The 24,224-nt window shown below is 40.3% G+C and overlaps 1 protein-coding gene across 1 annotated transcript in view; it reads right to left on the bottom strand.

Moving 5' to 3' along the window:
* Positions 1-24,224, bottom strand: part of mmp11a (matrix metallopeptidase 11a) — a 66,939-nt gene that overhangs the window by 12,748 nt on the left and 29,967 nt on the right. The window contains 2 exon segments of the mRNA XM_034171221.1: positions 18,124-18,154; positions 18,157-18,265. Coding sequence (XP_034027112.1) covers positions 18,124-18,154; positions 18,157-18,265 — 140 coding nt within the window.

Genomic DNA, 24,224 nt, shown 5'->3' on the forward strand with positions numbered 1-24,224 from the left:
GCATGAAAAAACTGTGGTATACAACTAAATACTAGTTACTGATTCACAGGATTGCTAAAAAGCAGTTTGAACATAACAGTTTTGAGTTTGTAGCGTCAACAGCAGTGCTACTACAAGGTCTGTGAGAAAAGTATCGGACCTTTTTATTTTTTCAAAAACCCATATGGATTTTGAATCACGTGTGATTGCATCAACCAAGCTTGACCCTTCATGCACATGCGTGAGTTTTTTTCACACCTGTCGATTGCGTCATTCGCCTGTGAGCAGGCTTTTGTTGTGAGCACTGATCCACCCCTCTCGTTCTGATTTTTATTGCGACTAAATGTCTGAACGATTTGGAGCCTTGCTGCATGAATTTTTTCCAGAAACTGTGAGAGACCCCAGGGGACACCGTTCGGAAAATAATATGGCTTTAGGGACGATTTTATGGGGATTATACAGATAAGGAGTGTTACTGCCGCTTTAAGGACGGCCCACAACTGCTGAGAGCCGCAGCGCGCTCCCAGCACCGATCGACATGCTCAGACCCCCGCTGAACAACCAGATCATTTCAACGTGAATCAATCAACTCAACTTTTTTCTTATATAGCGCCAAATCACAACAAACAGTTGCCCCAAGGCGCTCTATATTGTAAGGCAAGGCCATACAATAATTATGAAAAACCCCAACGGTCAAAACGACCCCCTATGAGCAAGCACTTGGCAACAGTGGGAAGGAAAAACTCCCTTTTAACAGGAAGAAACCTCCAGCAGAACCAGGCTCAGGGAGGGGCAGTCTTCTGCTGAGACTGGTTGGGGCTGAGGGAAAAAACCAGGAAAAAGACATGCTGTGAAGGGGGGCAGAGATCGATCACTAATGATTAAATGCAGAGTGATGCATACGGAGCAAAAAGAGAAAGAAACAGTGCATCATGGGAACCCCCCCCACAATCTACGTCTAAAGAAGCATAATCAAGGGATGGTCCAGGGTCACCCGATCCAGCCCTAACTATAAGCCTTAGCGAAAAGGAAGGTTTTAAGCCTAATCCTAAAAGTAGAGAGGGTATCTGTCTCCCTGATCTGAATTGGGAGCTGGTTCCACAGGAGAGGAGCCTGAAAGCTGAAGGCTCTGCCTCCCATTCTACTCTTACAAACCCTAGAACTACAAGTAAGCCCGCAGTCTGAGAACGAAGCGCTCTAATGGGTAATATGGTACTACGAGGTCCATAAGATAGATGGGACCTGATTATTCAAAACCTTATAAGTAAGAAGACGAATTTTAAATTCTATTCTAGAATTAACAGGAAGCCACTGAAGAGAGGCCAACACGGGTGAGATATGCTCTCTCCTGCTAGTCCCCGTCAATACTCTAGCTGCAGCATTCTGAACCAACTGAAGGCTTTTTAGGGAACTTTTAGGACAACCTGATAATAATGATTACAATAGTCCAGCCTAGAGAAATAAATGCATGAATTAGTTTTTTCAGCATCACTCTGAGACAAGACCTTTTGATTAGAGATATTGCGTAAATGCAAAAAGGCAGTCCTACATATTTGTTTGATATGCGCTTTGAATGACATATCCTGATCAAAAATGACTCCAAGATTTCTCACAGTATTACTAGAGATCAGGGAAATGCCATCCAGAGTAACGATCTGGTTAGACACCATGCTTCTAAGATTTGTGGGGCAAAGTACACTAACTTCAGTTTTATCTGAGTTTAAAAGCAGGAAATTAGAGGTCATCCATGTCTTTATGTCTGTAAGACAATCCTGCAGTTTAGCTAATTGGTGTGTATCCTCTGGCTTCATGGATAGATAAAGCTGGGTATCATCTGCGTAACAATGAAAATTTAAGCAATGCCGTCTAATAATACTGCCTAAGGGAAGCATGTATAAAGTGAATAAAATTGGTCCTAGCACAGAACCTTGTGGAACTCCATAATTAACTTTAGTCTGTGAAGAAGATTCCCCATTTACATGAACAAACTGTAATCTATTAGACAAATATGATTCAAACCACCGCAGCGCAGTGCCTTTAATACCTATGACATGCTCTAATCTCTGTAATAAAATTTTATGGTCAACAGTATCAAAAGCAGCACTGAGGTCCAACAGAACAAGCACAGAGATAAGTCCACTGTCCGAAGCCATAAGAAGATCATTGTAACCTTCACTAATGCTGTTTCTGTTACTATGATGAATTCTAAAACCTGACTGAAACTCTTAAATAGACCATTCCTCTGCAGGTGATCCAGTTAATGTTTACAACTACCTCTTCAAGATAGCTGGGTCAAGTGATGGCTTTTTTAAGTAATGGTTTAATACTGCCACCCTTAAAGGCTGTGGTACCTAACCAACTAACAAAGATAGATTGATCATATTTAAGATTTGAAGCATAAATAAGGTAGGACTTCCTTGAGCAGCCTGGCAAGGAATGGGGTCCAATAAACATGCGATGGTTTGGACGAAGCAACCAATTGAAAATAACTCAGACAGAACAACCGGAGAGAAAGAGTCTAACCAAATACCGGCATCACTGAAAGCAGCCAAAGATAACGATACATCTTTGGATGGTTATGAGTAATTTTTTCTCTAATAGTCAAAATTTTGTTAGCAAAGAAAGTCATGAAGTCATTACTAGTTAAAGTTAATGGAATACTCAGCTCAATAGAGCTCTGACTCTTTGTCAGCCTAGCTACAGTGCTGAAAAGAAACCTGAGGTTATTCGTATTTTTTCTTCAATTAGTGATGAGTAGAAAGATGTCCTAGCTTTACGGAGGGCTTTTTTATAGAGCAACAAACTCTTTTCCAGGCTAAGTGAAGATCTTCTAAATTAGTGAGACGCCATTTCCTCTCCAACTTACGGGTTATCTGCTTTAAGCTACGAGTTTGTGAGTTATACCACGGAGTCAGACACTTCTGATTTAAAGCTCTCTTTTTCAGAGGAGCTACCGCATCCAAAGTTGTCTTCAAAGCGGATGTTAAACTATTGACGAGATACTCTAACCTCCCTTACAGAGTTTGGGTAGCTACTCTGCTCTGTGTTGGTATATGGACATTAGAGAACATAACGAAGGCATCATATCTTTAAACCTAGTTACAGCGCTTTCTGAAAGACTTCTAGTGTAATGAAACTTATTCCCCACTGCAGGGTTAGTCCATCTAGGGTAAATGTAACTGTTATTAAAAAATGCATCAGACAGAATGGAGTTTTCAGGGAATACTGTTAAGTCGTTCTATTTCCATACCATAAGTCAGAACAAGATCTAAGATACTGATTAAAGTGGTGGGTGGACTCATTTACTTTTTGAACAAAGCCGATAGAGTCTACTAATAGATAAATGCAGTTGTTGAGGCTGTCATTCTCAGCATCTGTGTGGATATAAAATCGCCTCACTATACTTACTTATCTGCGCTAAGCACTACGTCAGACAAAGGTTCTGAAAATTCACAGAGAAACTCACAGTATACGACCAGGTGGACGATAGATAATAACAAAAAAACTGGTTTTTGGGACTTCCAATTTGAATGGACAAGACTAAGAGACAAGCTTTCAATGAATTAAAGCTCTGTCTAGGTTTTGATTAATTAATAAGCTGAAATGGAAGATTGCTGCTAATCCTCCGCCCCGGCCCGTGCTACGAGCATTCTGGCAGTTAGTGTGACTCGGGCGTGTTGACTCATTTAAACTAACATATTCATCCTGCTGTAACCAGGTTTCTGTAAGGCAGAATAAATCAATACGTTGATCAATTATTATATCATTTACCAACAGGGACTTAGAAGAGAGAGACCTAATGTTTAATAGACCACATTTAACTGTTTTAGTCTGTGGTGCAATTGAAGGTGCTATATATTTTTTCTTTTTGAATTTTTATGCTTAAATAGATTTTTGCTGGTTATTGGTAGTCTGGGAGCAGGCACCGTCTCTACGGGGATGGGGTAATGAGGGGATGGCAGGGGGAGAGAAGCTGCAGAGAGGTGTGTAAGACCACAGCTCTGCCTCCTGGTCCCAACGCTGGACAGTCACAGTTTGGAGGATCAAGAAAATTGGCCAGATTTTTAGAAATGAGAGCTGCTCCATCTAAAGTGGGATGGATGCCGTCTCTCCTAACAAGACCAGGTTTTCCCCAGAAGCTTTGCCAATTATCAATGAAGCTCACCTCATTTTTTGGACACCACTCAGACAGCCAGCAATTCAAGGAGAACATGCGGCTAAACATGTCACTCCCGGTCTGATTGGGGAGGGGCCCAGAGAAAACAACAGAGTCCGACATTGTTTTTGCAAAGTTACACACCGAATTAATGTTAATTTAGTGACCTCCGATGGCGTAACCGAGTGTCATTACTGCCGACGTGAATTACAATCTTACCAAATTTACGCTTAGCCTTAGCCAGCAATTTCAAATGTCCTTCGATGTCGCCCTGCTCTGGCCCCCGGAAGACAATTGACAATGGTTGCTGGTGTCGCTAACTTCACATTTCTCAAAACAGAGTCGCCAATAACCAGAGTTTGATCCTCGGCGAGTGTATCGTCGAGTGGGGAAAACGGTTAGAGATGTGAACGGGTTGACGGTGTACACGGGGCTTCTGTTTAGGGCTCCGCTTCCTCCTCACAGTCACCCAGTCAGCCTGCTTTCCCGACTGCCCGGGATCTGCCAGGGGGGAACTAGCGGCGGCTAAGCTACCCTTGGTCCGCACCGACTACAGGGGCCTGGCTAGCTGTAGAATTTTCCACAGTGCGGAGCCGAGGTCTCCAATTCGCCCAGCCTGGCCTCCAAAGCTACGAATAAGCTGCACTTATTACAAGTACCGTTACTGCTAAAGGAGGCCGAGAAATAACTAAACATTTCACACCCAGAACAGAAAAGTACGGGAGAGACAGGAGAAGCCGCCATGCTAAATAGGCTAAGAGCTAGTAGCTACGCAACCTAGCGGATTCCTAAAAACACACAAAGTGAATAATGTGTAAATAATTAAAGGTGATTCAGCAGAAGGAGTGCCCAATCAAGGCACCAAACAGGCCATGAAGCAGCACAGTCAACGCACGACAACGGTGCTAAAATAAAATAAAAATCAACTAAACACGCTGTGGAGCAGCACAGATAACGCACGACAACAGTGCTAAAGAGAAAAAAAATAAAATAAAAATAAAAATAAAAAAATAAAAATACAATAAAAAAAAAATAAAATAAATAAAAACAAAGCGTTAGCAAGCTAGTTAGCTTGCCAACGCTGATGAAGTTAGCTGATAAAAGTGCTCCGTCGCGATGTTTTGACCGTTAGAGGTCTTCCTTAGGCGTTGGAGCACAGTAAAAAAGTAAAACAAAAAAAAAAAAAAAAAAAAAAGGTAAAAAAGTAAAAAAAGTCTTGAAAAAGACTGTTAATTCAAGTCCAAAGCAGCAGGTAGCAGTCTCTGTGTAAACAGTCCCAACAGAGAGCCAAAATTCTGATGCCAACACGTAAACCAACACGTATCTGAACACCAAGGCTTTGAAGGCTTTGTTGATCCGGGACCTTGTCTGACTTTCACAAAAAGGCAGGAGACGTGGACATCAGCACTTTTTCGGCACATTCCACTGTTACAGGAGTTTTTTTCATGGAAAGAAAAGCGGAGGGATGCGCCACAGAGCGTTCATTACGCGGAACAAAACCACCTCGGTGTTGGTCTCACAGGACGGCTTTCAGGTGGATTTCAGATGGATTCCGGTTGCTTTTCAGTTGTGTGATTATCCGATTGTGATTGATGCAGCAAAGTTCCAAATCGTTCAGACATTTATTCGCAATAAAAATCCAACGAGAGGGGTGGACCACACCTCACTCAAAGCCTGCTTACAGGCGAATGATGCAACCGGTAGGCGTGAAAAAACTCATGCATGCGCACGAAGGCTCAAGCTTGGCTGATGCAATCACACGTGATTCAAATCCATATGGTTTTGAAAAAAATAAAAAGGTCCGATACTTTTCTCACAGAGCTCGTATTATTGTGAACACCTCCTTTTCTACTTTTTTTTTTTACTAATAGCCCAATTTCATAGCCTTAAGAGTGTGCATATCATGAATGCTTGGTCTTGTTGGATTGTGAGAATCTACTGAATCTACTGGTACCTTGTTTTCCCATGTAACAATAAGAAATATACTCAAAACCTGGATTCATCTTTTTAGTCACATAGCACTACTATTATTCTGAACACTACTATATGTAAACCTCTGACCTTCGAACAGTTTGAAATAAGTAAAGCGCCGGTCGCAACCCACCGTGCGTTTTTTTTTCACAGTACGTTTTCTGCGGATGCCACGGCCACTATGTTTTTGTGAAAACGTACGGAGTCAATAGCAAGAGGAAGGAGGGAGTACGTTCAATGCACGTCTCTAGGAGTGTAACGATAAAGAGAGTTGACATACGGGGCAGACGATTCATACTGAAGCATTTATGGTTTCACTGCTTCGACACTTAAACGAAACCGATTCGACACCGCTCTGTGACTTTGCGCTCTGCTGAAAGTGAAGCGAAATGAAGCAATGCTTCACAAGAGTCTAACTTGGCTAATGCGCGCTTCAGTTATCGAGCTGCTCATCAGTTTGTCAAGAGTCACACAAGGTGTGAAACACTGATAGAGGAATATATTCACTACACACTGATTACCAGCTTTTTAAATTTCAACTTAATTCTAATTTATATATGTGTATCACAATCTTCAAGATCTGATACCTATAATTTAATTCCATAGTATGTGGTGAATAGCCTACTGCCTCTGTACGGATTTGGTTAATTCAATAGTAATTGAATGAAAATGTGCTGCTTTGAATCCGTACTGAGGCAGTACTCACAACGTGCGTCATCTGTACTGCTGGTGAATCCGCGGCCTGACCACAGTGAAAGTTCTGCATGCACTAAAACCTCTACGGCGTGTCTGCATGCTCCTAAATTCGTACTGAAGGCAGTACTTACAATGTATGGATCTCCAAATTTAGCCCACGTTTTTGCAAGTAGACTGCACGCACGTGCAAGTACGACGGGTTGTGACCACGGCCTTTAAGTCCCTTCAGCTTCTTCCTTGTTTTTACTTGGGGCCATTACAGAAGATCCTAGGTGGAGCTACATGTTGATTTGGGCACTGGTTATGCCAGATGCATGACATGGGAAATGTAGCAGGGGTGGCATTAACTTTCCACACTGGAAACGAGCACATTTAACCGCTTGGCCACCTCCTCTTTGTGATAAGCTCTTCAAACAGCAAGATACCTACGGACTGTAAAATGTGAACATTGGGAATCTTTTGTGTGTTGACATTTTCTGGCAATTAAACATTATCCCGAAGGACTTCCGGTTGGAGAGCGAGGGAATGGCAGCTTAAATCAGAGCTCTTGCCAGGAGAAGTAATTATACCCCACAAAACAACTAAGAAGCCTGAATACATACATCAAAGAGTGTGATGAGTGGGGGGTGACAAACGTGAGAAGCGAAAGACTCGAACCACCCAAAACAAACTCAAGGAAAACGCCGAAATGGAAGAAAATCCAATCGCTTCCGAAGCTAGCATGCTAACGGCTAACACCTTGGAGCCACGAGAGGGATACCTGGACTGACCATGCAAATTGTGGAACTATGAAAAGAAATAAAAGACAGATTTTTGACTCTCAAAGATGAAGTTAAGGCTGACTTCAAGAGGGAGTTTGAAACATTAAGATGGACATAAACAAGAGAATTGACGACACTAATACAAAGCTGCAAGATCAACGGGAGACATTAAACGAAGCACAAACGCGCATAAGTGAAGTGGAATATTGGAACATGGAAGCGAAAGATGCTCTGCTTATGGTTCTTAAAGAGCAGAAAATATGAAAGCTAAGCTGACAAATTCAGAAGGAAGGAGCCGCAGAAATAACTGTGCGCATTTTCGGAGTTCCGGAACTTTCCGAAGGGGACTCGGTTATACGCTTCGTGGAGGACCTGTTGCAGAGAGAGCTGGATCTCCCCGCAGAGACAAGACTCATGATACAACGTGCGCACCGGACTGGGGCTGGGAGACCCGACCATGGAGCAACGCCCAGGTCCATTATCGTAAAACTCCTTCAGTTTTACACAAATAGAACTGGTCCTCAAGAAAGCTTGGCAGAAATCGTGTTACATAAATGGAAAGCCAATATTTTTTGACCATGACTATGCCTACGATGTGGTGCAAAAGCGCAAAGCTTATGGAGGGATAAAGAAGGTACTAAAGGAAAATGGAGTTAAGTTCCAGACACCATTGACCAACATCAAAATCCACTGGCACGACGGTCCCAAAGACATAAGGCAGTCCGGGAGAGGCAGCGGGGGAGATGCGGAGATGAGGGCTCGAGGTGATGACCAGAGCGCGGAGCAGAAGGAAGACGTGATGGAGAGACGCATTCAACAAGCTTTTCCCTGGACGCGCACCTCTACAGCGTCTGATACACCGGCAGTGCGGGCCAAAGAGCGAGGGAGAGACTACAGGAGTTTCGGAAATAAGGCGGAAAAGTAATTAAAGGGAGGTAACTGATTATAAATAACAGATTATCTTTTTTTTCTTATTCTTATTACTTTCTCACTGAGTGAGCAAAGGGGTGAAAAACAAAGTTGCATAGAGACATTTAGATAATATATATTGAAATTCGAATTATTTACGTTTCTTCATATTAACACCCCTCTTATTTATTTAATTTATTGGAAAAAAGAAGCTAGTGAGTGAAAACCCGATAATCTGCCTCCCGGGGAGGGGAAAAAAGGGAGGGGGGGGGAGATAAAGAACTGGCAGAAGCAAAATACAAGTTATGTTGGACTTGGTAGATTGGAAGGAGGACTCTTCGAGTCAACACCTATCTACTGAGGGGCCCTTCTTTTTCAGGAGGCTTTACCCCTCTCCTACCAACGGGACTTTGGGACCAATTAGTGGTTCCACAGGATATCGGATAGATCCTTTTCATTTTTTCATTAAGTGTTCTACAGTTCTAGAGTTCATTGTGTTGTTATGGTCAGAGATTATCTTAGTTATAATGCATCTTGATACTGTAAGGTTCATGTCATTAAATGTGAACGGTTTAAATAATCCAATAAAAAGGGGCAAGGTTCTTACAAAGCTTAAAAAAGAAAAAGCTGAGATAATTTACTTACAGGAAACTCACTTGACAGACAAGGAGCACCAAAAGTTACAAAATATGGGTTTTAAAAATACATTCTATAGTTCATTTAAAGGAGGAAAAAAAAGAGGGGTAGCGATCCTAATTTCTAATCATGTAAAATTTGAGGTTTAAAGGAAATTAAAGATAAAGATGGAAGATACATTCTGATCAGGGGAAAATTGGAAGATTAAATGGTCACATTATTAAATATTTATGCCCCACCAGAATCTGATAAATCTTTTTATAAATCTGTCTTTGATAATATTACACAAGAAACGGAAGGAATTCTAATCTGTGCAGGAGACTGGAACATAGTCCTAAATCCTTTTCTCGACTCTAATAGTACTAAAAAGAAAAGTAAAACACATTTGTCTAGATACATTAATGTAACACTAACTGAATTGGGAGTGATGGATGTTTGGAGAGAATGTCACCCTTTAGAGAGGGATTATACATTTTATTCTGCTCCACACTCAGCTCACACAAGAATAGATTACTTTTTTATGAACATAGAAGATGGTTTCGGTTGTAGAATGTCAGATAGGGACAGCTGATCTATCAGATCACTGTTCCTTGAAATTAACACTGGATCTCAATAGGAAACCTAAGGTTACAAACTGGAGGTTAAATATGGTTTGCTAAACAACCAGCAATTAGTGCAGGATATAAAAAATCAAATAAATGCCTATCAAAAAGAAATGATATGGAGAGACAGATCCCACAATGGTGTGGGATGCTATGAAGGCAGTAATAAGAGGCAAACTAATTTCTTACTCCTCATACAACAACAACAAAAAGAATTCAGGAATTCCAGATGGTTACAGAAGAATTGGAAATATCAGAACAATTACATAAGAAAAACAAGGATCTGGAGTCCCTGAAAAAGGTTAAAGAAGCAAGGATGAAAATAGATAAAATATTATCAGAAGAAGTAGAAAAGAAAATTAGATTTTTAAAGCAAACATACTATGAAGGAGGCCCTAAATTAACTAAATCTCTTGCCAGGTGATTAAGAAACAAACAACAACTAAATACTATAAATAAAATCAGAGACCCTGTACACAAAACATTAATGTATAAACCAGAGGAAATTGAAAAGGCATTTGAAGACTATTATTCAAACCTGTACTCTCAACCGAATCAGCAGAAGATGAAACAATTAAAACATTTTTAAATACATTAGACCTCCCAAATATAGGAGAAGAACAAAACTCAATATTATGTGCACAGATTACAGAGAAAGAACTAGAATATTCAATAAAAAGAATGAACTCAAACAAAACTCCAGGAACAGATGGATATCCTATTGAATGGTATAGGATTTTTAAGAAAGAGCTATATCCATGTTACTGCATCCTTTAATCAAACTCTGAAGAATGGTACACTGCCACCATCATGGAGAGAGGCTGTAATTACTGTCATTCATAAGGAGGGTAAAGACAGGGAGCATTGTGAAAGTTTTAGACCAATATCAATTTTGAACTATGATTATAAGATATACACATCAATAATCTCAGATTCCAATCATTCATTTCAGAAATTATAGATGAAGATCAATCAGGCTTCATTAGAGGGCGCCAAACTCAAGACAATGTCAGAAGGACACTACATATTAGAAGAAATACAAAAAACAAATGAAAGTGCTGTCCTTTTAAGTTTGGATGCGGAAAAGGCCTTCGATTCTGTTAGTTGGCGATTCCTCTATCTCTGTTTAAAAGGTTTGGGCTTAACTCACAAGCAATCAACTGTGTTAAAACATTATATCAAAACCCAAAAGCAAGAATAAGATAAATGGTAGCCTCACAAATTGGATTAGATTAGAAAGATCAGCGAGGCAGGGTTGCTGCCTGTCTCCAACCCTGTTTGCCATTTATATTGAGCCCTTGGCTCAGGCAATTAGACAAGAGCAAGAAATAGAAGGAATAAAAATTAGAGATATAGAAAACAAAATTGGATTGTTTGCAGATGATGTGTTAATATATTTAAAACAACCAGACAAATGTTTACCTAAGCTAATGGATTTATTAGCTATTATGGTCACCTCTCAGGTTATAAGTTGAATATTGATAAAACTCAAGTGCTCCCCATTAATTATAGCCCCTCTCCATCTATGAAACAGCAATATAAATTCAAGTGGAATAAAAAGTCAATCAAATACTTAGGAATTCAAATCACCAACAACCTTACCAAGTTGTATGAAATTAACTATAGATCTTTAAATACACAAATATACCAAGACATGGTGAGATGGAACATTCATTTGCTAGATTTACAATCTAGAATTGAAACGATCAAGATGAATGTGCTGCCTAGAATTTTATATTTATTTCAATCTCTGCCAGTGCCAATACCAAGCAATCAATCCGTAGAGTGGGACAGAAAAATCTCTAGATTCATTTGGAATGGGGCCAAACCTAGAATTAAATTCTCAACACTTCAAATTCCTAAAGATGAGGGTGGATGGCACTGCCCAATTTAGAAGAATATTTCTATGCAGCACAGCTCAAACATATCATGGTCTGGTGTGATTCAAACTACATGACAAAGTGGAAACAAATAGAAATGGGCAATGTAGACCATGTACAAGCTATGATAGCAAATAAGATGTTTAAGGAAAGAGAAAATAAGTTGGACTCTATTACTAGATTCACCTTGGAGGTTTGGTTTAAATTAGTAAAGAATGTAAAATAGAGGAAGAAATTATTTAGCTGGATAGCTTTTGACTTAAACTTTAAACCAGGCAGTATGAATTCAAAATTCAAGGAATGGGCAATTAAAGGATTAAACATTCTAAATAAATTTCTTAAAAAAGGTCAAATTGAAAGGTTTCAAACACTACAGAAAGAATTTGATTTAGCATCTCGAGATGAAAAATTTAGTCAGATATTTTATTACACCAAAGATAAAAAAAGGCATCAATATCCTTGCACCAACCCTGCTGGAGAAAGTGTGGAGAGCAGGATGTGGGACATGCACACATCTTCTGGCAGTGTCAAAACTTGTCCCAATTTTGGGAAGATGTTGGTAGTGAAATTGAAAAGGTATTTGGGTACAGTATACCCAGGGGTGGTGGCCAAGTGGTTAATGCGCTTGGTTTCAGTTCAGAAGGTCCCGGGTTCAAATCCCACCCCTGCCACATTTCTCCATGTAATGTGGAGTTGCGTCAGGAAGGGCATCCGGCGTAAAACTTGTGCCAATTCAACATGCAGATCCACCTTGGATTTGCTGTGGCGACCCCAAGTGCAAACAAGGGAGCAGCCGAAGGGACTTACTATTTGGGTACAGTATACCAAGAACAATTTGGGTATGTAATGGGAGCAGGGATTCAGAAAAAAGATGTATACTTATTTAAAATTTTGTTGGCAGCAGCAAAAAAAAGCCATCAAACAGAACCCCCCACACAGTTAAAAATGGATGGACATGTTGAAGAAATTCACAGTATGGAAAGACTTACTTTTATTTTAAGGTTGCAAGAAAAAACACGAAGACTTTTGGGAAAAATGGACAATGTATATTGATGACAACTGACCAACTGTTCTGTGTATTTTGTATTGTTTGTTATAATTTGTGAAAACCAATAAAAACAAGTATAAAAAAAATTTATCCCAATGTAATCAATATTTATTTATAACACTTTACAGCAACCCAAAGATGACCAAAGTGCTTTACAGGAAAATAAGAAAGAGAACTAATCAAGTCTGGAGTAACAATGAAAGAACAGATTGTGTTCAGATATGATTGACCCTAAAGGCAACATGCACAGTGAAAATAGAATAGGGCCAAGAATAGAACCCTGTGGCCTTCCACAAGAATGAGGAGCACTTGATGAGGACAGGTTCCTGATCACAACAGAAAAGCTCCTGTGAACCAAACAGGATTAAGCTTTTAATTGCAGTGCTGCAAATGCTAACAAAATCTAACCAGGAATCGGAAGTACTGTGCAGTCCACAGCATCAACAGGACCAGCGCAGCAGGATTCCCTGCATCAGCAGACAAGACATCATTGCGAGCTGTGAAATAATGAACAAACGTCTCACAGGTTCTTGTTGTTGTTGACGAGCCCGTCAGAACAGAGGTACGCGAGTTTCAGGTACTAGAAATGATAAGAGATAAATACTGAGATTTGTCTTCTGGTAGTAGACTGTACCTTGGTAGACACACGACATGTGGAGTTTGTCCTTAAAGAAAGAAGGTGAAGTCATCCCAAAGGTGACAAATTTAATGTAAAACAGTCCATTATCTGCTCGTCTTTCTTGCTGCATGATTTTGTTTCTGCTTTTGTGGCTCTTAAAATCCATTTCTATCACTTTAAACGTAAAAGTCAAGTTCATTTAATTTGTCATTCCAGCCAAATATAAATACAAGTGCAACTAATACCAGAGTTAAAAACTTAAATAGTCAAAAAACAGAATAAAATGTTTAAATATGAATAGTACGCAATGGTACTAAATACTATATTTGAAATGAAATAATATTGTGTATAAAAACAGGCTTGTTTATGTGCATGTTGCAGATGGCTCAGCGGTCTAACCGCTGGTGGAAAACCACGACAGCACGTTATGGCTGTTCTGATTTTATGAAGCTATTTCCTCCTGCGAGACTGGCAAATCGAATTTGAGTGGAACTGATTGTGCTGGTCCAAACGAAGAGAACAGAAACATCTATCTGTGTGTATCTCTGTTCAAAATGCAGAACAAATCTGTTTGATGTGGGAATATAGTGTATATATAGAAACAAGATTCATCTGTTGCTAACAAACTGGGACTAAAATGACTCTGATTTAATGGCCCAGTCACACGGCACGGCGACGATCTGTGCGCACGTCGGTGGACCCACCTGCTCTGGTTCCTCGTCCAAAACAAAAGAGGGATCATCTCCATCATCAGAACCCTCACTGACGACACGCTGCGTGCTCCGTCTTGCTCAAATGAAAAAAAAACAAAAAAAAAACAAACTCTGATGTGCCGTGGTCACTGCTGTATCACAGTATTATGTTACTAAGATATATATATATATATATATAAAATCATTTGAATTATCTAGCTGTTGCCACACGTACATAAGGGCTGGATTGTCTTCCTACACTCATATTGTTATATTTAATAAAAATAATAAGCGCATGCAGCTGCCGCTGCGTTCCCGTACCATCGGAAATTAACATAACTTTTTTGTGTTTCAAATTCAGCAGTTGCTTGTGGCAAAATAGTTAAATGTATCCACACAAAAGATTAATTCTAGCCTACATAAGGTGCTGAGCCCACTGAAGCTGACTCCCCACCCAGATTAAAAAAAAATCCAAGCAAGCAGGCTGAGTTTGCCCTGTAATTTCGGACAGTGAACGAACGAGCAGCAGCCTCAGTGCTCAGAAACCGGCTTCTGCACTGTATGAAAACACTGAGCTGGTTGAACGAAGTCAATCTAAACAATAACATTACAAAAACTAAACAAACGTTTAAAAAGGTCAAGAACGACAGCAAAACGAAATACTGACGAATTGAGGTTTTGTTGCCCTTCGTTCAAAATTTTCAACAGTTTAAAACTGCTGACGAAGTGCCAGCTGCAGGAACGAAACTGCACGAAGGTTAAACGATGCCAACGAAAGTTAATGAAAGTCCAGATTTCTTGTTCCGTTAGGGCTTCGTTGCCCTGCGTTAAGTGCTGTGTGACTGGGCCATAAGACATGAGATTTCTGACAGAACAAAAATAATGACTCCACACTGGGCATGACAGTCAGAATGGTCCATACTGAGCTCAGTGGATTTCCTCCTCTAAGTCATTTTTAAAAAGAAATGGTCAAATTCATCCAGTAATGATGTGACTCTTATTGCCCCCTACTGGTTGTATAATGGTCACGGTTGTCTGTTTTCAAATCTGTCTGGGATTGAAGAGACATTTGCACTCCGTTGAACTCTTCTAGACTGTGATGAACTATGACATTGTTCTAAACGTAAATCGACAGGCTGTTCTCTCTCTCTGTCTCTCTCTCTCTCTCTCTGTCTCTCTCTCTCTGTCTGTCTCTCTCTCTCTCCTCTCTTTGTCTCTCTCTCTCTCTGTCTCTGTCTGTCTCTCTCTTCTGTCTGTCTCTTTCTCTCTGTCTCTCTCCTCTCTGTCTCTGTCTCTCTCTCTGTCTGTCTCTCTCTCTCTCTCTCTGTCTGTCTCTCTCTCTCTCTCTCTCTCTGTCTCTCTCTCTCTCTCTCTCTCTCCTCTGTCTGTCTCTCTCTCTCTCTCTCTGTCTGTCTCGCTCTCTCTCTCTCTCTCTGTCTCTCTCTCTCTCTGGTCCTGAGGCATAAATAGACACGAAATGAATGCTGAATAAAAAAAACACTGGACGTTTGCTTTCTCTCTCTCTTTCTGGTTTCCTGCCACCATGTGCACAGCAGGAATTCACTGTGGAAATGTGCCTTAGCACGCTGTTGTCCTCTGTGAAACAATCATTTCTGAACTGTGGTTCGGGATTTAAAACCGTGAAAATCTGCACTGGGCCGCATATCAAAGACGGTGGTGCAAATCCACGCTTCAACTGCAAATCTGCATTACAGTGACGTTAAAACAGCTGGAGTCTTCACAGGCTTGCAGCATCAGAGTATTTAAATCTGAAGTCTGAAGAATTAAGCTTTGTTGTGCTCGGCACTCTGTGGGTCTGAGAACTGCAGGAGCACACAGCAGTGTTGAGATTCTTGCAGATACAGTCGGTGAAAAATATGTAAACTTTAACTGCAGGAAGCCTTGGAATTATTAACCGAGCAAACAAACGTTTCAGGAATTGAACAGATTTTTCAGCACACATATGGACATGCAACGCATAAAAGGATGTTTCAGTTCAATCCTTTATACAAGTTGCCAAAAAAAGGAGTGACAGTTAATTTTAGCGTGATTCCTAACATCTGTATTTGTTCATATTATACGCCTGTTGCCACGGCTAAACAAAAGCTAACTGGTGCACTGGCCCATCCATCAAATCCTGTGCTAATCTATTTACAGAGGACTTCAAAATTTAAAGCTCTCTCAGAAGTGACATCAAGAATCGTGGAAGCTAAACTTCATTCCAGAGCCATCTTGTACTTGAGTTGAATTTATCTTGTGATTCCTGCAGGACTGCACAAACAATTATTTCTGTAATTGAGAAAATAATCGGTCGATTAATTGACTAGTTGTTTGGTTCATAACATGTGAAAAAAATGGTGAAAAATGTTGATCAGTGTTCCCAGAGCTCAAGATGACGCCTCCAAATGTCTTGTTTTAACCGACAGTCCATAGAGCCAGTAGCTCTGCCACTCTGTAGACCAGGGTTTGAATCCTACTTGTGCTATCCGCCTGTGCCCTTGAACAAGACACCTAATCTACAGTCTCAGTCCACCCAAATGGAAATGGGTACGCCTCAGCTGGGGAAGCAACCTGTGTCGGACTGGAGTCCCCTCCAGAGGAAGTTGTAGAGTCTCAGCCACTTTGTGCTACGGAATCTGGATGAGCACTGACACCAACAGGTCTCGGGTCCAAAATCGAACTTACTTCAGAGATATTCAGTTTACTGACAGAAAGGATTAAAGAACCTGAAAATATTCACATTTATGAAGCAAAATGAGAGAATTTGTATGTTTAAAAAAATCACTCAACATGTTCAATCAGTTAAAGGAGACCTGCATTGAAAAAATGCAGTCAGATTTTTTGAACAAAAAATGACTTACATTACACATGAGATCCTTCTGAATGTAGTAAAGTAAATCTTCAAGCCCAGATCTGTCATTCAACGGAGAAATCTTCATTTGAAAATGACAAATTTACAGCTAACATTTAGCCCTCCGCAAATTGTCCCTTCATCATGGACGCTGCCGAGACGTCACGGACAAGACCCCTCCCAGCATGCATTGCGGCAATTGTAATTTGTGGATTTACGTCAGTTTGCATCTGCACCTTTTCTTGTCTTATACGGAAGGATCTACTTTTTTTAAAACTTCATATTGTCTTGCGGCACGTTTGGTGAGTACACATTTCTTTATTTGTGCTTGAAAATTATTTTGGGGGACTTTTTCATACGCCCGTTGATTGAGTGGTGTCGCAATGAAAATCTACTGTCTTTCGCCTCCGGTACCATCGCGGGATATGGAGGCGAGACCCGCAAAGAATCCCAGTCATTAAAAATATATAAACCTCTCTCAGCGTCCATGGAGCTCTGGGGCTCCGATTGCCGAGACGTGCGGTGCTGTGGATTTTGCCGCAAGAAGTCTGTCCTTGCAGCAACAGGTGTACGGCCGCTTCGCATTAAAACAGCGAGCGTAATCTCAGGACTTGTGCCAAGTGTGCTGCAGCTCCATTCAGTAGACAGAGAGGTGATGCCGGTGTTGTGCGCTGAATCTGACACAAAACCGGCTGCAAAGCAGACACGGCGGCGTGAGTGGCCTGCGTTGGCGGTTAAGGAGCCCGCAGACTTAATAAGCGCAGCGGAGGCAGAGAGCGGGAGAGGAAGAACGGTGCCCGCTGTTGATGTTGTTGCTGATCTGAGCACAAAGATCTGTATCTACATCATTGCAGCTTACTTTTGGATGTTGAAACCAGGACGTGTATAAGTAAATTACTAACAGATAAAATCAATTTCAATGCGGGATCGGACTGAAGGAGGGAGCGCGTTGTCTTGTCCCTGACGTCATGGAAATGATACGGCTGTACAAACTGTTTTCACAGAGGGCTAAATTTTAGCTGCAAATTTGTCATTTTTTAATGAAGATTTCTCCACTGAATTACAAATTTGGGCTTACAGATTTACTTACTGCATTCACAAGGGTCTTATAAATACATATCAGCTATTTCTTTCTGAAATCTGACCACATTTAGTTCAATGCAGGTCTACTTTAAGGAAGTAGAATCCTGCATCATAAAAAGTTTTCAGTTGCAGTTTGTTCTGGTGAAGGTGAGATTTGCTGAGATTCATATCTTGATTTTATTTGTCGGAAATTATGTCATTTTGTTAAGTACTGTATTTTTACTGACGTGTTCCTCTGACCTCCTGAAGTTGATGCGGATGTCGGCCTTTCTCCGTGGACCTCGGTGAAGGTGAGCGGTGTGACGTCACTCCAGATCTTCAGCGCTTCCTGTAAAACATGTCGTACTTTGTCCTGGTGCATCCTCCAGGGAAATCTGACGCCTGTGGGAGACACACACAGATGTGAGACACACACACACACCACCGTCTCCTCTAATCTGTACCATCTCATTGCGGGGAGGAGTACTTTTACAGACCCCTCAGGCTCGCCAACCGCCACATCACAGAGCACCACAGTTTTCTTTAACACAAAAAAGAGAAACCTCCTCATTGCACCTGACAATCCTCAGACACAAAACAATACACCATTAGTTACCCCTCAAATCCGAGTAAAACATCACCTGCAGAAGAATGAGAAATATCTCTCTTTTATCTTCAGTTTACAGGCTGCTCATTCAACCTGTGACAAAGATAATGTGTTTTCAAACCTTTACAACAACAAGGATGAGCATGAAAGGTGAGCAAATTATGAAAGTGATCTTCACTATTATATCAGTAATCTTAATTATTAGAAGTGACTTTTTCAGAATGTGACATTTAAACATGCAGAAAGGCTCCAGAAGTGATGATAAGCAGCTACTGTTCCTTTTGGAAAGATAAATGTTGTCTTCTAAGAGTGGGATGCACGTGAACCTGGTACACTGTTGTGTAGGGGTAGAATCAAGTGAGAGGACAATGTGCATTTTCTATCTTGTTCTTGTGGTTTACTCCATTAATGATCGAAACTGAATTTATAGTGACACAAAATATCCATAGTTGTGAAGAAATTCACGTTTTGCAAAATGTGCGTTCACGTTTGGTGAGATATACAGTATTTCCGGTATTTACATTTTTACATTTTGCAGTTTGTGGATAATTTATGATTTGCAACAGATTCACATTTTGGGGGTTAACACGACGCTCAAACAGAGCTGCAGCTGATCACGGACCGGACTCTCAGCGGTGCCAAGACCAGTGGTGGCACAGTTCCGCTAATCCGCTAATTATCGAAGCATAATGTTTTCATTATCGGATTAGCTTTTCAGATAACTCTGAAAACCATATTGGACTAATATCATCCAATAAGTTTTAGTCTGGTAATTTTTAGGCCGGTTAACGTATGTGGTAAACAATAGCTGAATAGCTACAAACATTGATAAAATTTAAAATCAGTTGAGCACCTACCTGTTAAATGTTTGTAGCAGATATGTAGTTCTATCCTCTGTAAACAGAGAAGAAACTGGTTCCAAAAGAAACCACTCTATCCTCTCCAGACAACGGAAAACTATTCACAAAAAGAAAAAAACTCATTTCTTTTGACCCCATACTGATTTGTTGGCAATACCACCCAAGTCATCCATAGGCATACAGGTTTAACTTATGGTTAAAATTTTAACCAAACTAATTTCGGACAATTTATTTAAATTAACGTCACGTCTGAGGTTTATAAAGTGAAAATATCAGAATATATGTTTTAGTTTTAAAGTAATGCACTAATTTTGAAGGTTTTAGTGTGGAGATGCTGTGCCCAAGCAGCAGTGCATTATGGGTATCTCAGTACATTCACAAAGAAGAAATGCATTTGAGATGCTCTGTTCAGGCTCCAAACGGACACCAGCATAAAACTCTTTGTATATTGTGCCTAAAACTCTCGTGAATATATTCTCTGAGTTTATAGACGTTGTTATTGCGTTTGTGTTTATTGAATTCTACGCATCTTAAACGTAGCAGACACGGATTATCTGGAATTTTGTTTTGGCAAGTTTTGTCCATCTACTGGCCGGTAGTTGTTCATGGCAGTATTTGCCCTAAAGCTGAGCAGACACTGTACGATAGTTTCAATCACTGTACTCGGCTACAGCTCAAACTGTACGACAAAACCGCACAGTGTAAAAGTTCAGAGCCCACGATTTATGTTCTCACACACATTGTACGTTCAAAAACCACACGTCAGACTCGTGTTTCCAGAAGCAAAACACAAACAGAAGCTTTTTTTTACAAACTATATTTACATTTCTTATTTTTACAAAAACTCTCAATGGGAGACATCAAAGTAAAAAAAAATTTACAAGACTTTACATGAGTTGAAGAAAGGGGGGAAAGAAACAGAAGCTGCTCTCTCAAAGAGATGATCACTGTTTATGCTCTCTCCGGTGTTTGCACATGCACAGTGCAAGAGGTTGGACACTTGTAGCGCTTCAGCAGTGGGATACCCTCACGACGGCCCGACCAGAATATCAAACAGGTTTGATTTTCATGATTGCTAAATGCAGCTCATTACTCCATGTATACTACACGATACAGGAGGCGGGATTAACCTGAAACTCGGCGCGATCCAAAAAGTTCTCGGACGAGTGAAAAATCATCTGAAAAAGGGCCAAAACACGCACAGTGTAAGCCCAGTACTGAATGTCTGGCACCAGCAGATCATGACAGTGTTCTGTTTATTTTGACACCTGTTATATCAGATGGTTATCTAATTACAACTTGGCTTTTTTTTTTTTTGAAATGCCTTTTTTTTACAAATAAAAAATGGCATCTTTCACAAAAGGACATTTATCTGTAAACACCAACACACGACACACCTCACATTAACGTGTTGGTTTACATAGAATGAATGAGTCAACCAATCAGTGTTAGCAGAGGCACATACCCATAATCCTTTGTCATCTGTCTGTGGTTGTTACAAAACTTCAGAATTAGTGCATTATTCAACATTAAAAGGTATATGTTATATTTTAACTTTGTACAATGACAGAATTGACATTAATGGAGTTATTTTATCAGTATTAATTTTATTTATACACCAAACCATAACTCAGCACTGCTTTATTTTCCAAGACCTCTGCCTGATGGCAGCGTTGTTACTGAGTAGAGAGTTGAGCTTCACTGCTCCTCTCAACTGCTTTGTTGCTGGAAGCTTTGTAGTAAACAGAAGCTTCCAGCAGGGGGCAAGATGTTCAAAGACAGAAGTGCTGACTCATTTTTGGGTCTGTGGTCGCTTTTGATGCCCCAGAAGCGATCGTGGTGTTAAAACTCAAAATCAGCTTGTTAGGAGTTGTAAGTGTACTGAAGACAATACTGGAATTTATCGGTTATCTGTAGCTTCCGATACATTTTTGGGTGGTTAGCTGGTTATCTGTTATCAAAGCTAATTTTTTGGTTAGCTGTGCCCACCACTGCTGAGACCTCAGGTGAAAAGAAAAGCAGCACTGGCTTTGGTTGCCCCCAGGCTCGGACTGGTAATCTGTGATTTTGGGCATTTGCCCGGTGGGCCGCTGCACATTTAGACGTGCGTGGGCCGGCCCTCCGATATTTATAGAGATTATGGAAATATACAGTGTTCTCGAACCGCGCGCTGCTGTCAACACGAGGAAAGTCCGTGATCGGTGAAGCTACAGCATTTAATCAGCGCAGCTGCAGAGCCACTTCCTGAATTTGTGTCAAAATAAAAGTTCTGTAGTGTTTCATACACGGCGCAGTCTTATTCTAGGTTTCAGTTTTGTTTCCGTTTGATCACACAACGGAGACTTACATCGAGCACAATGATTGACATGACCAACAGCCAATGACAATGGAGAAGCATACAGGGTGGCCAATCAGATTGCAGGAAGAGCAGGCGGCCGCTCCCGCCCCTGTGAATGGATTGAGTCCTCGGCGCCTGGATTTCTCTCTGCTCTTCTACTGATACAAGGTTGGAATTGTTTCTTTTATCTTAATTAACTGTGCTTTACTTTTGTTAATCTTTAAATGCAACAGCTACGGACTTCAGCTCCTTAATTTGCTGCTGTGTGAATCCTAGCAGTGGTTACACATTATCTCTCTCTCTCTCTCACTCTCTCACTCACACACACACTTTGGAGACACAAAAACTTTTTTTCCGCTTGTGTGCTTTTGCTTCCGTTTTGTCAGACCCGGCGCCAGAAAAAAAAAAAAAAAAACAATCACAGGGGGCGGGGTCGCCCCCCCCCAAAAAATAGTGCGCACCGGAGGAGACATGCACTCCTGGAAAGCTCGTGTAATTACGCTGCACCGTTGTAAGAGACTGACTAAGAGTGAAGAGTGATGACAGTATTTTTTTTAAATTATTATCTGAATGTATAGACTCTCGGTCAAGTGATCTCCTACATACCACACAGAGCCGGTGTTCTGTTGAGATGAGGTGCGCCAACTTTCGACACTCTGAGCTGTGACGTACCTTCGCATTGTCCAATAGGAACGACGCGTCAGGCCAAAATACGGAAGACTCGTGGCAGAAACCACTGATCTCTACAAAATGGATTGGACCAATCCGATTGGTGCAGAAACCACTGATCTGTACAAAACATTAACATGTGACAGAACTGCTCATTTATGGAGCAGTTTTCTGAAGAAAAATCATTGGAAATGTTTTTTTTGTTGTTGTTACCTCAAAATTTCTGATTACTGTTAAAAAAAAAGTTTAGAACACTTGTAATTAAAACAGGTAAATAAATCAATAAATGGTTCTTTAGAAACCGTTCATCTGTATTAAAACCACTTGTTATTTCAGATTAGATAATTTCTTGTTTAACATAAGGAACCTCAGACATTTATTTTTAGACAAATAAAATAACATGGAAACTTGTATATTTTTTGAAGTCTGGTAGATTATTTATATCTTATTTCAACCAGAAAAACAAATACTAAATAAATACAAATGTTTATTATAAATGCAACAGGAAATAATTTAACAATGACTGCAGTGTGATTGTAAAGTAGGATTTCTGTGACATAAACCTCATGATGTTTTATATATATATATATATATATATATATATATATATATATATATATATATAGTCATTTAAACTTGTAATTTCGTCAAAATATGTAATTGCCTTTAATGGTGTCAGGACGCCCCCTCGTGGCGCCGGGTCCACGTTTTGTACTATGATCAAGGTGAAATGACAGTGAAAGTGTGTGTTTAGGTGTGTGTTCATGGTGTTTAGGTGTATAGTATTTGTTCACTGGGGGTTCGGTATGGACGGGTGGGTGTGCGTGTTTGGGGGTGGATTCGTCGGGCCAAAAGTGGGCTGGTCCAGAGGAAAAATGCCAGGGCCGAAATTTGTTCCCAGTCCGACCCTGGTTGCCCCTTTACTATGTTCATAATTTCAAGACTTCATTTTCAAAGACTTCACATTTTTTTGTCTTGACTTCATCATTCGTTATCAGAAACAAAGCAGACTGACATTTTTTAGAGCCACAAACCTTGACACATTTTTTTCCTCTCAAACCACAGTGTGCAGATGTATGCTGTTCCCCTTTCATTTTATTTTGAAAGTCTACTGTAGCCATTCATTTTGAAGCTTCTGTTCTCAGCCATACACTCAATGAACATGTGATCTAAGGACACTTGACTCAGAGTGCAGACCTTGGCCTAGGATAATAGTCCACTCTTCTAGTCATTATGTTGCATTCACTAGGAATGTGGAATTTCCCATTTCATGTGAGATTTCCTACTCAGGGAAAACTTTTTCAACTGCGGCATTTGTGTTTTAAGTTATTCTCCAAATTCTGTTAGTAATCATGGATTAAAATAATTGAAATTACTATTTTTTAAAGATTATTTCAATGTAGCAAATAATTTCTGTAATATTCTTCGCCGCATCACTCTCAAAACAATAATTTGTTATTCTTGATCTTATAAAAGATTCTTACTTCTTACTTTTGTGCCTTATCGTGCTCATTTTTCTTCAGTGAACTGAACTACGTGTCTGCTGGCGACCGTTTATTATTCATAGAAAAAAGACAAAACAAATCTGGAGGCAGTCAAGTTCCTCCCCACTGTATGCATCGCATGACATAATACGGAGTTCAGATTTGCCACTTCTCAGGTCTATTGAATGCAATGTTACCAAACAGTGACAATGCGCCACATAGTAGTTGGTCAAGAGAAGGCAAAATACACAGAGCATCATGGGAATTGTCAAAAACCTGAAATTGGATGGTCTGTCATGTTGCTGTGTGTTTACTGTGTACGGAAAACATAAAAAACTCACAGCTGTGATTCCAGAATATTATTCAGATCGTTTGCATACATAAATTCAGCGATGGTCTAAATT

The sequence above is a fragment of the Thalassophryne amazonica genome, chromosome 5, assembly GCF_902500255.1.
Source record: "Thalassophryne amazonica chromosome 5, fThaAma1.1, whole genome shotgun sequence".
Lineage (NCBI taxonomy): Eukaryota > Metazoa > Chordata > Actinopteri > Batrachoidiformes > Batrachoididae > Thalassophryne > Thalassophryne amazonica.